The sequence below is a fragment of the Chroicocephalus ridibundus genome, chromosome 3 (genome assembly GCF_963924245.1).
Source record: "Chroicocephalus ridibundus chromosome 3, bChrRid1.1, whole genome shotgun sequence".
In the NCBI taxonomy this organism is placed as follows: Eukaryota; Metazoa; Chordata; class Aves; order Charadriiformes; family Laridae; genus Chroicocephalus; species Chroicocephalus ridibundus.
This window is the reverse complement of record NC_086286.1, coordinates 90,794,343-90,812,327: the sequence shown is the minus strand read 5'-3', so window position 1 is coordinate 90,812,327 and position 17,985 is coordinate 90,794,343. Positions and strand designations below refer to the sequence as shown.

The 17,985-nt window shown below is 40.0% G+C and overlaps 1 protein-coding gene across 14 annotated transcripts in view; it reads right to left on the bottom strand.

Moving 5' to 3' along the window:
- SNAP91 (synaptosome associated protein 91) overlaps positions 1-17,985 on the bottom strand; it is a 71,865-nt gene that overhangs the window by 38,034 nt on the left and 15,846 nt on the right. For all 14 annotated transcript variants that reach the window (XM_063330075.1, XM_063330082.1, XM_063330080.1 and 11 more), the window contains exons 3-9: positions 12,257-12,399; positions 11,101-11,176; positions 9,200-9,302; positions 7,218-7,311; positions 5,752-5,863; positions 4,232-4,338; positions 2,774-2,815 (exon numbers count right to left, since the gene is read on the bottom strand). In XM_063330075.1, the coding sequence (XP_063186145.1) occupies positions 2,774-2,815; positions 4,232-4,338; positions 5,752-5,863; positions 7,218-7,311; positions 9,200-9,302; positions 11,101-11,176; positions 12,257-12,399 (677 nt within the window). The remainder of the gene's footprint in view (positions 1-2,773; positions 2,816-4,231; positions 4,339-5,751; positions 5,864-7,217; positions 7,312-9,199; positions 9,303-11,100; positions 11,177-12,256; positions 12,400-17,985) is intronic.

Here is a 17,985-nt window from a genome sequence, read left to right as displayed (position 1 = left end):
ACCGGTTCATCAGTGGTACAGTCTTTAAACGGGGAATTCTCTTTATCAGTCTCTTTCAGATCAACCACAATTCCTGACAGCAATACCTACGGTGTTTTTCACAAATAATGTCTTTAATTTCAGCGTATACATAGGCATCGAAACAGTTAGTTTGTGATGCTTGAAAAGAGACTATCCACTGCTCCTATGTGCAGTTTGCTGAAAGCCGGCTGGCTGGCTAAATCAGGTGTTTCAGGATGCTTAGTACCTGCTGGTACCAATGCACGGCTAGGTATACTTTTAGTATCTGCACATTAATTTTGGCATTAAAACTGAGTAGCAAGGTAACTTAACACATGCAGAAAATTAAAATGCTCAAAAAATCCTTAAGTGATGCCCTGAGTTTAAATACGTCCCACATACATACGCAGTGCAGAAACATCTTAACCATTGCTGCTCTTATAGACATATTTATTCATTTTCAACTAATTTGAGCACTAGAAAGAATCTGGTTAAACACAAGTGAACTGACTTATTTACAAGAATTCTCCAGCAGCAAGAGAAAGATGAGCAAAGGCTCTCATTTGCTAATAAATAAATAAATAAAAGCCAGATTTCTACATATTCAAAAAGGCTATAGCATAAGATAAAAGTTGTGCCCACTTAAACATATAAGCAGAAAGCTATGTTTCAAAAGAAGAAAAAAAAGCCATTATTTCCTGTTACCAGTTACCTTTACACACTTTAAAGAGCCTTCCAATGTATTACGCACGTGTTTCTTAAAAGTCATCAGGGCAATATGAAACTCATCTATCAAACAGAATTCACAGAGGAAGCTTCAGAAAAGTTCTACCCAGATGCAACAATCTGGAAATTAAGTATTGTCTGGTATCCAATTTGCAACACTGAACACCGCTTAATTTCTTCTAGATACTGCTTCAACATTAGACGAAATTATCAGTGAGCATCGTGGTAGAACCTTTGATACGTGTTCCCCACTAGCTGTCTGGGGTATAACTGCCATACTTTAAGAATCGCTAATAAATAAAAATGAGCCAAGCTCTTTAGCTGCCAAGATGCCTCCTCAGCCTCCAAAACATCGCAGCCAAAGTAGAAAGTCCAAAGATGACAGCTATCAACTTGTATTTCAGTGCTGCGATCATTTTTTTTGATTTACAGAGCATGTATACATCTAGAGCATCAACACAACCAACTCTTGGTTGAATACTACTAACATTGCCATGGCTTGCTTTAGGAATACAGGTATACTATTGATATCATATACAATTGTATATTACTTATTAGCTGAAATTCAGTTTTATTATTCACCTTTTGTTTATTTCTCACTGAAATACACTGGCTAGGTCTTATACACAAATCTACAGCATGCTGCAGATTAACCTTAGCAAGCGAGTCCCGAGCAGCCTTTGGGAGAACACAGCTATGAGGGATTACTTGAGAAGACCACTGCAGTGGTCAGGCAGTTGGACTAGAAGATCATTGTAGATCCCTTCCTCTCAAAGGAACTATCCTATTCTATTTTAAAGCGTTGGTTCATGAGGTGAAAGGGACCCTCTGGTAGCAGTAACTAAGGTGCCACTGAGCAAGCGCGGCACTGACTGATGATGCCGAACAGGACTTGCACAGTCCCAGCAGGCAGCCTTTCCAGCAGGCTGACGCAACACAAGCAGAAAAGAAAAGCACTACTGGAATTTATAAAGCATATTTCGTTAAGTGAGCTTAAGGTGAGTTCTTCTGATTCAAGGACTTACTTCACGACTGACTGGACCTTGTTAAAAAAAGAGCCCCTGAGGTACAGAGTTCGGTGAACACACTACTTCAGCTATTTCAGAATGGGGTTTGGTATTCCACACACTGCTAGAGGTCTAAGCTTTCCTCTGCTGAAAGAGTGGCCAGACTTCATAGCCCCATAGCATCTGAAACCCGTAAAGATTAAAACTCTCCACCATCACATCAGGTCTCACATTCAGAATTTTTAACTGAGTTTTTAACCAAGAAAACCACTATTCTGATGCTCATTTAAACCAGGCTTTCAAGAGGCTTTCAAAAACTACACGTTCATAGGTTATGAACACTTAGGATTTACAACTGTTAAGCAGTTTGGGCTGCTCCCCTGCTCCAATTTTACTGGCATCAAAACTGCCACGAGTAAACTTCAGCATGGATCTCTTCCTCCAAGTAAATATTCTTTTCACATTAAACGTAAAGCCAGGCACCCAGGCCAATTTGCAAGTGATATTGAAAATGGACCAGCACAATAGAATTTAAGCAGCTACAGCATAAGTGAATTTTGATGTTAAAAGTTTTGGTGCATACTGACAGAGAAGTTCAGCAGTCAAATCATAACTTCTGCATTTAAACTTCAAGCTCACCGTACCTAGACCAAGACAGTAGTTCTAGAGCTGCTCTGAATTTCATCTCCAGACCAAGACCGTGTCAGGGAGAGATTATGAAGCAAGTCACATCACAACCTCTATGCAGTCTGTCGTCAAAAATGAACTTGCACTGCAAGCTGCAAAAAATCTGTCCTTTAGCAAGGAAAGAGCAAAACAGTCTACCCTTCAACCACAGGTCAGAAGTCACCGTGCAAGACGTTATTTTAGTTCTAGCAGCTTTCAAAAATAGCTTTGGCCAGTTCTTATTTGCAAGATGGGAGGACTTTAAAATGTTAGGCGGTATGACTTCCCACCAATGTTTAAATTCCTGGTGCGCTTCTTAATTACACAACTTCTAGTTATTACACAGATTCAAAAAGACTACAAGAGAAGCTTACCTGTGTAAGATCAGGGATATCGCCTTTGTCAATTCCAACTTGCTGTGGATATAAAAGAGATAAAACCTAAGTGTGTTACTCCACTGCGGCAAGCACTAATTTTGACTAGAACTGTAGTACATTCTTCAACCTATAATGCACTTTGTCTTTAGAAAAAGACTACAAACTAGTAAGTGGAGATAGCAGTCCTTCTAGTAGCTACCTTCAACCACCTGCAGCGCCTTTTTTTTTTTTAATTAAATATCCATTAAAAAAATAAAAAAAAAGAAAGAAAAAAGGGAGTTTGATTCCACCCTGGTAAAGTTCACGGTCCATGCTGCAAGTCAGGCAGGGCTTTCTGGTCATACACTGTTGTTTCAAAGGACAGCATTAGTGAACTGCCAAACACGTACTATCCAGGTTTGGACAACCTGACTACCCTAATGAAGTTCTCTGAAAGTCAGCCAGTGAACAAATCCTAGAAGGTATCACATCAAAATAAAAAATGCTAAAGCTCAAGTCACTCTGTTGTTCTGCCCTTCTCTCCTAGCATTTCAAACACAGTAAGATGAGGTCTAAGTCTGCAGTCTTCTAGTAGTTGTCCTGTTCCCTCATTATGGCCTGGTTTAGGCAAGTGACATTGAAAATGGACCAGCACAATAGAATTTAAGCAGCTACAGCATAAGTGAATTTTGATGGCTTAGCTTTTGCAGAAGAACAAGCTCTGATGCACCTACTAATCCTGAAGTACAGTCACTATAATTCCTGTCCTGCAAAGCCGACCTACAGGTGTCTAAAGTACTTCACTCCCTCGAGTTCAACGTTCATATCAGACATTCCATTCCATTCGGGAGTCTAGCAGGCTTCTTCATAAATAGTTAAGTAAATTAGCAAAGAAACAAACTTTTTATTCCGTTCATTACTGCTGTCTGTTACAATGAAGCATGAAACATGGAAAATGTGCATCTTGTGCCAAGGAGCCAACTACCACAAATGAGAGCCTAGCAAAAGAGTTAATTAACCATGTAATATTCATATTATCCACATAAGAGGATGATAACAAGGATCAAAACTAGGAAAATCTCACATTCCGGTTAACTTACACTTAAGACTTAAAAAGCAGACTTACAAAATCATTATGCTTTTATTCCTAATTGCTCTATCTTTCTCTAATGTTCAATCCTGTCCTAGAAGCATGCATTTATTACAGCATTTCCAAGTAATATTGATATGGTTGAAGTCATGTCATCTCTTACGTTGCACCAGGAAAGTTGAGGCTGTCTGCACAGCAGAGACACGTGAAAGTCCTAAGCAGGGCTTAACTACTTCAAGAAGAGCCAAACAAGCAAATCTAGGAACTTCTATACTGCCTCACATTTATACACTGAGTCAGATGCTTAACAAGTGCAACTAATATCGGTGCTAAAAAATTCACAAAATACTTAAGTGCCAGACTCCAGAAGACTGGAAGTCACTTACCTCCGCAACTTTAAGAAACTCTGATACTCTGGTCATTCGAGTAAGAAATCGTTTGTAGATTTCAAGAGCATCTTTACATTGTCCCTTTTTCATTTCAAAAAATTTCTCTAGAGAAATAATTTGGCAAATTTCAGTTAAGATATCTTACATTAGGTCTGCATTCATCAGCAACTCTAGTTTTCAGGAAAGTCACGTTTCAAGAATATTCCACTCTAACATTTTTCGACTTGGACACTAATCTAGTGGCATTCCTAGTCCTTACTAGAATTTAGAAGTTGGGCTTGCTGAGCTGCTAATGAATTATATAGACTGGAAAACTGCACCCCAACCAGCCATAACATTGTGTGTGATGTAAACCAGGTTTTTAGAGATAAAAAGCAAGCAGGTGAAGTAGCTACCAATCTTAAAATTCAAAGTCATTAAGGATACTTAAACATATATTATGTCCTCTCCGATGGTGTCTTCACTCGAAAGAACAATACTTTTTCCACTTGAGTAGCTCTCTAAAGTTGGTTCATGTCCATTATCAAGCAAAACTGCCACATACTTCAACCTGAACTTACGTTTTTAATAGCAGTAGACAGTGAAATCTCAATCCAATTGTTATGCCCAACCCATTTTTATCTGCTCCATAAGCTTCCCATGCCTATAGTTTTAGTCAGAAGACCTGGGACTTACTTTTATGAAACTACCAGAAAGCTTTCCAACATGGGTACAAAAAAAAAATTGTTTGAGCTTTACAGCTCAAGAACATCTTTTTGCCTGTTCAGTCTCCATAACCTCTCCATTTCTTCCTGTTCTATTTGCAACCAGAGTTTTAGGTCAGTCATGCTGGCCAAGCAATGTCAGTTTTTAGCTGTCTTTATAGACCAGCTGAAGTGCTCAAAAGTTTTAATATTTGAAGCTCATTTTCTACAGAGTCGGTTATGTTTCCTGCAGTTTTATTTTATAACAAAGTCTTTTGCAGGGACAGCTTAAGGTGTGCTACGCTGCTGATCACAGCAAGCTGTCTGAGCTTCATTCAGAACGTGCTCACAGCCCTCCTACAGATTTTGTAGGCTGATGGTAGGTAAGGTTTTGGTGGGGATCCAGCTTTGGCAGTCATGCTTTCAGACAGATCAGGAATGTTATTCAGGAGTATATTGCTTCATACTAGGCTACCACATAAAATATACAACAGAATAATCTGGGCATCTCAAAAATGCAATCAAAGAGCAAAAGCTTCTCTGCTAACCTTGCAGGAAATATTCTGCAAGCTCACGCAGCACTCTACATTTATTTAAGCGCAGACATGCTCAGTGTCTTTAAGCAGAAGTCTATACAACTTTAAAGGCATATGACAATCCAGTCTCAGATGGACACTAATGTAAGAGGTTATGGCTTAAAGTTTTCTCTCGCTTCAGAATAGAACAGTCAAGGAAAATGTAGTTTTAATGAAAGTTAAGTAAAAAACCTGAAGCAGATCTGAAATTCATTTTTCACTCACTCATGGTGAGAGACATAGGCACCAGGCTACTTACCTAGTAAGTTAATAACCCCATCATTGTAGCAAGCAAAAAGTTTGATAAGATCTTTAAATAGAAGCATGAATGCAGCATTTATGACACCATTTGTCAGTTCATTTGGATGAACCTGCAAATAAAATAACAGTTATTTACAACAGATGTACTGAATGCAATCAGAAGTTTCCTCTTGCACCAGGTATCTGATGCTGTTATAGATAGAATCAAGCACCAAATACAAGCTTTCACACAAAGAAACCAAAGGTTTCTGTTCATAGATGGAGCATTGCTTTCTTCACTACTCCAAAATAATCCACTAAAGTGAAGGAGTATTCCCGTCAACAGTAAATATCTTAGTCTTGACTCCTTCACCTATCACGAAGAGGAGGAAGGCAGAGATGCAATTAACAAAGTTTTAATGAAACTGGACAAAAGATGTCCGTTCACAGCAGAGCTTAACAAAACCTCAGTCGTCAAGCAGATAATACAGCTGCGTTAATGGTGTCAAGAGCCTTCCACTTTCATTAACTTGGGCAGAAAATGAGTGCTCGTTTATTAAAAGATCTTTCTTTTATTAAAAATACCCCCTCTTCTGAGAGCATTATCACAACTCCTATGCCATTTAAGAACAAAAAACACATTAGTGAGACATGTACTTCTAAGGCTTTCCTCTGAAAGCTGTAGTTGGCTCTGCCTTCTGCTTGGGAGTGTGGCCTTCTGCCCACCAAGAACAGAAGAACTAGTTGAAGATGTCCCTGCTCATTGCAGGGAGGCTGGACTAGATGACCTTTAAAGGTCCCTTCCAACCCAAACGATTCTATGATTCTAACTTCAAGACTGGTTCCTCCAAAGACCTCTTTGCAACGTTACACTGTACCTCCTACAGCAATTGACTCCTGTTTTCATCCTTAAAGGCAGATAAACAATCCCACCAACATTCATAACATTATAAATATATTGTAGACACTTATTTGTATGAACAGTCCGGATTAAAGTTTACCCAATTTAGTTTACAGCTGTAATCGGACGAAGATTTTGAAGAAGCCAAACACCGTACACGTGGTATTTTAATGGCTTTTTCCCTCCCCCCAAGAAGAAGTTGGTTGCCAAGAGATAGAAAAAAAAAAAGATTCTTCAGTCTCCTTGTTTTGTCCATTTCTTCCCCTCACTGATGCAGCAGATGAAACTCCAAGCTCTGAGTTGGCATTCCTCAATGCCCCTTATTTCCCATACTGTTCTTCTACCCTTGCTACAAAAAAAAAAAAATTGCAATCTGCACCTTTCGTACATACAGGAAAGGGCTATTCTTCACCACACTACCTCAGTGGGACAACGAAAAGGGAATTTTTTGGCCCACACAATGGGATGATCAGTAAAGCATTACCCAGAAGGTATGGGTTGGAATGAAATGGGAATGAAAAGGAATGAAATGTGTTCATTACAACCCAGCATTTGTAAGTTGCTGGGTCAGCTTCAATACATACATCGAATTCAAGTAGTGCATCAATTTGTTCCTGTAATATTGGCATACTCTTCAGCAGCTTTTCAGGCGCCATTGTTCTCATTACACCGTCAGCTCTGCAAGGGAGAAATACAGATTAGAAGCCATGGCGTTTCCCCTCTCCCTTCCCCCACATTGATTTGTTGTCTCAATTTGAGCTTAAAGCAGCTATAATCCATTTCAAATGTTTGGAGCACTGTCTGATTCTCCTGCTTCTCACATCATCATGAGAGCTGGTGTGAAAAATACTTCATCCAGCCACCCTCCCTGACAGCAGGTGAAGAAACGCTTTGTGTTAGTGTGATGAATGCAAGAGATTGATCTCTTTATGGAAAGAAGACACTGAGAGTTTAAATAACTTGGCAAGAAATACTGTCAGAGAAGTATTCAGAGAACTGATAGTCTTTGTGCATTAAGTTTGTTATTAATAACTAATGATAACTCATTGCTAAGAGTACTTTTTAATGATGTCACTGAAGACAAAAAACTCTATAGGTTGGATTTTTTTCCCCCCTTCAAGTGCCACAATATATGCATGCCAATTCAGTAACGATTTAAATCAGGGCAATCTTTGCTTAGAGCTTCTTTCCTCAGTATTCCTGGGTATTAATTAATTCCATTACTCCTTCACAGGACTTCCACCGATTTTGACCTGCCTTATCAGTCCTGAACCATTACTCCAACAGGATCAAGCAGCAGTCATGGATGTGTAGCATTCCTTAACTGCCACCCATAGTCTTACAGGAGTCTTCACGCGTGCCCATTTTTATCTCTGAATATCGCAAACTTGCACAACCACCATTATGTGTTGCCCTGTTCTGGCCACTGACAGGTACAGCATCTCCTCTCAGGGAACACATACCACCATTTTTACTTATTTTATGCTATACTCTGAGGCAGCGCCTTGTTTCAAGCACCAGAAATAACACACGTTGAAAGCCTTTCCAGGAACATATAGCAAGGCAGGAATAGAAGGATTCCCAGCAACTCAAACTTATGTTTATTTAACATGAAGTGTTCAAAGGCACCAGCTGACAAAGGGAACTTAAGATGCTAGCACAACAGCATCCAACTGGATCAAAGCCTGCCTGAAATATCAATCCAACTACCTACTAGTCTTCACATCAAAAACTTTGTGATTCATATTCCAGATAGGTTCAAGAGATAACTACTTTGGTCCCCACCGTGGGAATGGCATCCAGCTACACAACAGTTTGAGAAGCGGGAGAGGACAGCCTGGTAGCATTGCCTGCATTAACAGCTCAGAATCCCAAGCCAGAAGGATCCCGTACACAACTCATGATTAGCAGGAGCATCTTCAGCATGCAGTCAATAAAGCTGCACCTTCACTGGGCGTGAAGCCACTTGCTGTGTTGTCTGTGCTTCAAGAGAGAATCTAGAGCCATTGAAGTCCCAGTGAGAGGAATCAGAGGCCAAAAAAATGACTTTTTTTTTTTTTAAACACGGTCCTTGTGGGACATAAAACCAGTAGTTTACAAACATATTCTGTTTGGTTTATAACTGTTTGCTGTGTTGCCTGCTAAGAACTTCAGCTGTTTACTTCAGTTTTCCTTTGTAATCAGTCATCTTTCTTACGGAAAGGGTCTGGAGACTAATGAAACATCCTAAATATAGTTTCAGAGTGTTTCCTTCTCCAAATCCTAAACACAGTCTCACTGCAGCACAATTTAGTAAGAGTCAGATTTAACACCTAGCACTAAAAGCTCCCAGTTCTGCAAGGTGCCTTACTTTAGCCTTACTACCCACAGTCCTTCCTCTCCTCCTTGTGCAATTTTTAACAAATTACAAATACTTAAGAAACCCAACCGTTTTGGTGTTTCATTGTGGCTAAATCAAGAAAGTAAAAACAAAGTCATTGAGATACTAAAATTAAGTGTAATGCCACAAGCACAGTTTTCACAGGTCAGGCTATCCTATCAGTTTACGTATCTAAACTTTGCTTACCCTTTCTTCACTCTTGCGAAGTCAAATGCCATTTGTCTGTAGGAAAACGCTTTTTCATTCAAGTATCTACTATAACGCCTTATAAAGGTGGACATGTCATAACCTGCAAAAAACAGTTAAGTGTTTTGCATTTAATTTTCACGCTTGTTTGGAAGTTCCTTAATAAACGATAATATACAGTCAATAGACCTTAAGGTTACGTGATCTCTGTGGCACTATACAACTCCACGTACAGAAACGGCACCACAAGACATCTTTCAGCTTCTGAATAAAAAGCAGTAGTGCTGCACCAAAGAATCTGCCACTGTCCTACCACTGTCCTCTGCTTACAACCAGTGCACCAGTGGCACGGGTTCCTGGGGAAACCTGCTAGCGGCTCCTACACAGTTATGTGGTAACGTTATTTCATGGCAAAATTAGTTACCTCTCTGTTAACAGGAAAAACTACCAATTTAACAAAAAGTTTATACTTAATTGGTACATGACTTCCAGGATAAAGACTGATTTCAACTTAAATACTCACACTATTTTACATATGTCAGTCCCTCCCAACTCCTACATTGACCTTCAAAATTCCCCTGACTAGGTTTATCAGAACAAAGAAATGACGATGGCATTCACAGGGATTAGTGTCGTCTTTGAACTGTTACACCAGAGATCTTCAAGGCACATGATACTGTACAAGGAGCCTCAAACTTCAGTGACCTTCAAGCCCAGAAGACTCCTGAACAGTTAGTATTACAGTCTATCCTTCAGGTATTTCTTTCAAAGTTTCTTCCTCTAAGCTAAAGAAATGTGTGTAAAAGGCAACTGCTCCTCCTCCTCTTCAGTACAAGTCCCTTTTTGCTACCTTTGTTAAAATCTCGACTTAGTCACTGACTGTATTTTTCCTTAATATCTCTCAACTTTAAGTATCTCTGCCAACTCAGACTTCACACTAACAACTCTGATGCCTCATTATCTATGACACACTGTTGTATTATCTATGAAACTACAATCTAAGTTTAAAGAAAGTGGCAAAGAACACAAAAGCACGCATTTAACAGAATTCATTGTTGCCAAATACCAGTATCTTTGAACACGCATAGCATGTTTTGCTTAAGACGAACACAGTTTTAATATTTGTTTGGCTTTTTTCCTGCCCTGTGTTACCACTTCTAAAAGATACCCAAGTCTTGGTGTCACTTGTCTCCACGTTACATGGAGTTAACACAGCATTGCTTCGATCTCGCCCATTACTGTAGCCCTCCTGCATTCTGCATAAAGTCTACAAATATTCTCTGACAGCTGCAGAATAATAAGTTTTCTCTCTTCTCTAGTAGAGCTACCACAAAACAAGCTTTTCCTCTGTTAAGTGAAGGAACAGGGAAATTCACTATTAATTCCAGAGGCAAAGTAGAAAAGCAGACTTTATAAGCTTTAGAGAGAACTCCTTAATTTCTGCCTAGACTGTTCTAAATTCACTACTCAAGTCAAAACCAGATAGTTTTTTTGGTGCCCTCCACCCCCAGTTAAACACTTACAGACAACTCCTAAAAGTGCAGTGTCCCCGAGCAACCAAATTACCATTTAAGGCGGAGTAAAAACTAAATGGAAAGTTATCCATTTCATCCTTAACTCCTATAACAGTTAAGGAGATAGCTGACCCTGTCCTAATTTCAACCAGCACTTTCTAAGGGAGTTGTACGGTTTCACCTTTTCAGTAAAAATTTTGCAGGAACTGAGAAACATTGTTTTGAGTTGTCCAGCAGTTCACTTGAGCTCCTGTATTCATTAAGTACTTATGAAAAGGCTTCGGTAGCACATTTTTTATATTATTTGCATCTTATGAATGAAGAAGCAAATTAACAATAGTATCTTACGTAGAATCTTGTTAAGGTTACAGACAGGAGTAGGCTTACCATGAGATCCACTTTTGTCCAGAAAATTGCTGAGATTGAACAATGTGTTTCTAGATGCCAGGTACTGAATAAATCTCTGCAACACAAAGTTATTTTCTTATCACAGGCTCTATCTGAAGGCTTTGTACCTCTTAGCAGGAAGATTACCAGTCTAGTTCCAGCATACACACATGAAAACCCAGATTTTTGTTTAGCCTGCAATACCTCAAAACCTTTTTCATCCTTTCAGACTAATTACATTTAGCCTGAATCTCTAACTAAATATCCTACTGTATACATAAAACCAGATCCTGTGCAAAATACAAACCAGATTGTGGAAGGAGCAATAAAAATGTTTAATTCTTAAAGAGATTTGAAGAAGCACAAGATTTATCTGCTTACGAAGCGGCATATCCAGGCTAGTCCCAGACTTCTCAATCGAGCAGCCCCCAGATTCAGCCAAGCTGAGGGCCTGTTTTAATAACAAGCAGGGCCCGCGTCAAGTACAGGGACTAACAGCCTGAAACAGTTACAGAAAGCAAATCAGAATATTGGACAAAACTTGGAACAGAAACATAGGGCAGGAGTAAAAATCTGTGCTGAGACATCGGAGAAGCTCATTGCATGAAAAAACTTTACAGACAGCCAGGGAGGAATTGTTTCACAGTCATACCAAAGCTCTTCAAGTATGCTTTTTGGTTTTACGCAGACATACCAGTCTATACAGGTCAATAAAAAGCAAGGGCAAGGAAAACACATTCCAAAAGACTATCAGGTTGAATTTACAGCTCTAGGAAGATTTTAACGCTCATGCAGAGAAGGCAGTGATTTGGATGGCAGTACACACGCGCCAGAACACCAACTTTGACTCTAGTCAAGAAGTCCCAGGTAGTCCTTAATCCTGCACAGCTCTGTTTTCACACAGCACATAAATTGTCAACATCCTGGAACAGGCTGCTGCTTTCTCTTACGCTACGGTTTTGTAAATGAAGAGACAGATAATCGGCACGCCTCTAACTTCGTTGTTAAAGTAAGTTTGCTCCTCACCAAGAATCATTCTTGCCTTTGTTCTCAGGTCCTTACTGGTTCAGAAGAGGTGCCTTTGCACTACTACTGTTTTTGGCTTGGAGTCTGCTCAGTGCCAGCGTGGTCTCGAGAGAAAGCTGATTACACTTACCTCATTGCCATGAACCATTAGATGATGCGTGGTAACTAAGGCTTTGAATACGACCACCCAGCTACTATTTGTTGCTCGCTCAAAAAGTGTATCGGCCATCTGAGGAATATTCACGTTTGTTTCATTAGTTGCTTGGATCAAGTCTGTCAGAGAGAGAAAAGGAAAGTGTTAGGTGCTACAAATAAGATGAAAAAGTTCGCAGTGTGGCCAAGCTCTCAGTCCACCAGGCTGTGAACGTCATGGCTGTGACAAACAGCAAGTTCAGTGCTTACTACACTTCAAAAAACAAAACAAACCCCCAAAAAACTGAGCTTATATTAGTACATGCTGACAGCAACACTGGTCTGACTCTTTCACCCAACAGTACTAGCCTTCCAACAATTCTGCCCTGAGCTATGTCCCAACTTTTCTCTATCTTCACAGCCTATGTGTTTCACTTCTTGCATCTGTCCCCCAAACACGGAAGCTGAGCCACAGCTTAAGCCAGATATTCTTTGGCATAGAGGTTTCTATGGGGTTATTTACAGTCATTTCTCCCTCTTATTGCAAGTCAATATATAAAGGCACCCGCGTCTTGTAGTTTTTTAAGGAAAAGCAACTGAAAGGAATATTCTTGCTACTTTTGTGTGTTGTTTTAGTAAACGTGAATACACAATGTTATATGTATATATTAAATGTATGTGTATAAAAATTCTAATAGTCATCAAGTCATGCAGCATGAGAGTAGGGAAGCAGCATGTGAACATGAGAAGAAAAGACTGAGGGGGGACCTCATCACAATATTCCAGTACTTAAAGGACGGCTACAAAGACGACAGAGGCTCTCTCTTCACAAGGGGCCATATGAAGAAGAGAAGGGGCAACAGGAGAGGTTTCATCTCGATATAAGGAAGAAATTTTTTATAGAGAACAATCATTAGCTGGAACATCCTCCCTAGGGACATGGTAGAGTCCCCATCACTGGAGGTTTTCAAGATGTGATTGGACAGGGTGCTAGATAATCTTATATATAATGCTATATAATCTTTCACAGAAGGTTGGACCAGATGATCTTTTGAGGTCCCTTCCAATGTGGGCTGTTCTATGATTCATCCCAGAGGAAGTTAGGATGCGTATCACATGACTTTACTGCTTGCAGGTTTTAGAGTTAGTTGTGGCAGTTTGCTGCCTCTGGGTTAGATGAATAAGCATTATTGAATTCTTCACTTGCAGGTAATACATCAAGCACACCGAACCCAGTCACGTCACCAGAATGAGGTATCACCAGAAACAGATACTCTAGTCATCTCAGAGGTTCGAGTTTCATCAGCATGGTACAGCACACCTCCTAGAGCCTCTACAGACCTAGAGAGCAGAAGAGTGCGTTCAGGCATGCATTAGGACCTCTTCAACAGCAGGAAAGAAGGCAAGGATAGACAATAGTTTACACAAAAGAGTAATAGCCTTCTGCAAGCAACTGCACCTTATATAGAGAACTAAGACATTAGACTGTCTTAGGGAACCAGACTAAAATACAGCTTTGTGTCCTGTACATCAGGAAGGTGTAGACTTGCACAGGAGAGTACATCAAATTAAAGTACTTCAATCATAAATAGTAGGGCAGCAAGCTTCCTGCTAGCATCTCTATTGCACATCTACTGATAGGATCTTTGATTTACTACATCACCTATTACCTACAGACTCTTGCTAGGCAGCCAGCAATGACCTTCTACAAGCCATTACCTAGTTTTTGAGAATGGCTGGAAACTGCATACTGCAACCGCATGACCAAAACCCGTGTGACACCAGACACAGCCCTGGCAAGACCTCAGGACACAGCTTCATGCAAGACAAAGAGCACAGACCTAATATTAGGGCCAAGGCTTGAAGTTTGAAGACTTCAGTAGAAAAAGTTAAAAGTTAAAAAGTTTAACTACTAGGCTAAGCATTATCTGTGTTACTAATGCAAACACTCATCTTTTACTTTCCCTGAGAGGACAGTAATCATTGTTAATGATTTTCCACATACTTCCTTTCCCCCTCCCAGAGTAGAAATGTTCATCCAACTATTCAAGTCATTCAGTGATGACAGATATTCTCCCCTAGAAGCAGACAGGCTGTTCTGTGTCCCATCCTCGCATACCTAAGCGATGTGAGTCCGCTGTACACACTCTACAGGAGTTAGTTCACCTGGGCAGCAGGGTCACCACTTTACAGACTTGCTTTCCCTCCCCAACACAACTCCATATAATGGAGGGCATTAACATTGCTAAGAGCGGAAAACCAAGGTTCAGACTGTTGTGAGACTACTCATTCTGCCTCTGCAGGGCAGAAAAAGTCCAGAGGACGGGTCTGTCTAAACAGACTGATGAGTCACATCAGCTATTGAGATCCACCTGGCATGTTCAGAAGCCCAAACTGCTGTACCAGAAGCATTCGGAAGTTTAGTAAATGTTTGTTTTGTTTGGTTTTTACTTTTTTTTTAATTAATGGCAAGGGATTTTTTTTTAATTTCTATTTAACAGACTAATTTAAGATACAAGAAATCTATAGGTCAGAGTCAGAAGCCTGTGACAACTGCAGTGCTTGCATTTAAAATTGTCTTTTGTATGGGCATAAAAGCAGCAGGTTGTCTTCAGTTTCAGGTCAGTGGAATGATTTTCTGTAATGAGACAGAAGACAAGAATTATGTAATCTGTTCACCAAGTCTGATTTTAAAATGTTTGTTCTCAGGGTGGTTTTTGTTTTGGTTGTGGGTGTTGGTTTGAGGGTTGTTTTTTTTTTTAACCGCAGAACACCTTCTGAAATGTAAAGTCAACTTTCATATCCTCAGTAATACTATCCCCGAAGGAGACAGTTCTGCAAAGTATTACAGTAGTAAAGCCATGCTATTGAATGACAGCAGTCCAAGCTCACAGAGCTCCAACAATTCTCCTTGATCTTGTTGTACAAACAGGCCAATGATTTTTTTATTCTGTACTGCTGATTAATGCATTATAGAAGACAGTGGTTTGTAAAAGCCTAAAAGTAAGTCACAAGCAGCTTGCTCACTGTTTACCCCGTTCAGAGGTTTTACTGCAGACAACAGCATTTGTCCTTAAGGGAACATGCACCAAATTTGCAAGTTTTCAGTCCCAAGTTTCAGTACGTAGCTCACTATGGAAGAGGGGGGGGGTGTAAACCGTGAACTCCATCGGCAGATGTTAGATAATGAAACCTCAGAGGAGCCCACCCCCAGCAAGGCTGGCAGCGGAGGCTACAGCGCTCCACTCCTACACGCGACCACAGCACTGCTTCTGTAGCCACTCCATCATTTCTGCCTCCTCTCCGAACTGCTGGAGGGTACGGCATCTCAGCCTGCAGCTCTGAACGTTTTAGGACACGAGTAATTATAGCGCGCTGAGTAGAGAGGTATGATTAAATTTAAGCCTACTACTTCCAATGCGCAGGAAAGAATTAAGCCGCACATGAACATTTTACCCATTATCTGAGGGGGGAAAAGGAGGAGATGGGGCATTAATTCTTGCTGAGCTGTTCCCCATTAAGTCATGCCGCAAAGTTAAGAAATTCAAGCTTCCTGGGTTTCTTTCCCCAATACCATAGAGTCTCAGCTTAATCAGCAATCGTCAGCGTCTGGACCAACTCACAAGCACATCTAACCGTAACGAACTCTGAGCAGAGTTTGGTGGCTAAGCTAAGTTTTAAAGTAAGACTTAGCAAAACTAATTTGACTTCAGTGTGGTAGGGAAGAATAGGTACAAGGGAAAAAGAAAACACATACAAGGAAAAAGAAAATCTAGAAACTACATTTTCAAAAGATGCAGATTCAGGCATTTACTGGTGGGACAGAAACTTAGTTTTCAAAAGAGACAATAAGTACAGCCTTCCAAGCAAGTCGCAGGTGGACTTATTAATACAAACCAGGTAATATTAAGTAGTACCAGACAAAGCACAGCAGCCCATCAGAGGCCATATGAAGCAGTTTTACAAAGTTGATCCCATTTGGGGTACACACAAGTAGGACAAACAAGGATTAAAGGTACCTTCCTGATGAAGTTTCTACTACTGCAGGCATCCATGGCAAGTACACTGACAGCTAATTCCCAAACCCAGACACTGAGCTCAAATACAGATCCCAAGCAGAGTAAGAAATCAGGAATGTGCAGCAGTAGCAGCAAGTGCTTTCATTGTGACTTTCACAGAAGTGAAGGAGTTGGAGAATGAAGATGTCCTTCATTTGAATCCGTTTGTTTGCTGTGGGACCAAATTATAAATGCCAAAACATAGTACATGATTTCTCCTATTTCCTCTCTTCGCTTTTTGGTAGCTGCTATTTTGAATACTTTTTCAGCCCAGAGATCCTTGTTTAAATTATAATTTGGACTTCAACAAACTTTTTCTAGTTAAGTTTTGAGATGCAAACACAACGTGCATAGAAATAAATGGCTGCCAATTCTTTGACACCACAACTTAAATCTAAATACCAGTCTTTAAACTCCTTGACTAGCGAACTTTTTGACCCAGTCTTAAGACATCTGCAACTTAGTTAGGGAAATGAAGCAAAACCAGAGTATGATTAACACCTTCATTAACAAAAAGACAAGCCTGCCAAATTGAGGAAGATCAGTAGAAGGTTCAATAAGGAAGACTGAAGGAAGTTAAGACACCTTAGCTCTTCATGGTCTTTCAAAGAGACCAGTAGAAGGTGTGACTAGTTTTGGTGCTTGTTAAACCCATAAGGCAAAAAGGAGAACAGCAAGAAAGTTTCAAAGTCTTCAGAATTTCAGACTACTTCAGTCTCATTAAAAACTACTTCCTGGTTTTGAGATTATTTTTTTTAATGAGAGAGATTACACAACACTTTAAAGCATCTCTCTTATTCCTTTACCTTTTCAGATTGTATTCTGGATCTGGGCAGGGTTTTTTCCAGTTTTGTTTTGGGGATTTTTTACTCAATACTTTAACAAACAGACCAGGGATTCCCCAGTTCAAAGTTAATTATTCCCAATTTCCATTTCAGTATGCAGCAAAACAGCAGCAGAGCACAAGACCTCTCTGTTCAGAGGGATATTGGTGCCAGCTTAAGAGCAGCTGTCATTCCAGGTTGCATTAACACATGAGCTGCCTCAGCATCTGAGCTGTGTCACACATTCAGTTCCTAAACTTTGCCAGATCTCTCCAACAGTAACCCCCTTACAGACCTTCCTCACTAATGCTGAACACTACAATAGTCTTCACAAGTTTTTTTTCTTGCTTGTAAGTATTTAAATAATGCCTTGAACCTATAGAAAAGGAAATACAGGACTGTTCCAAATCCAGGCTAGTCAAGAACAGAAAGAAGTGGCTTAAAGAGTTTACAAGCCTCAACCAAAAAAGTTAAATAGGCAAGTAACAGTACAAGTCCTCCCTTGCAAGACACAGAAGTGTGTGAGGAAGCTACTACATTGTTGTGCTAACCAATGCAAGAACTGAACTTCCAGGTCTACAGAAGACTGACCACAAAACAGTACTGGAAAGCAGAACAAAGTTACTGGTTTCTGCTTCTACAATAATTGCTCATGAGAATGTTAGATGATTTTAATATCGTTGGCTTTAACTATCAAGCAATTCCAACAAGAGTTGGGAATTTGTCTGTGGGATTAAAGTTTACTATCTACTCTTTTCACCCCTACTTTGCCCCATCTCCACAAACATGCATCATAGTTCGGCTTGTAGTAATCTCCCCAAACAGAACAGCAATCCATGCTGTCT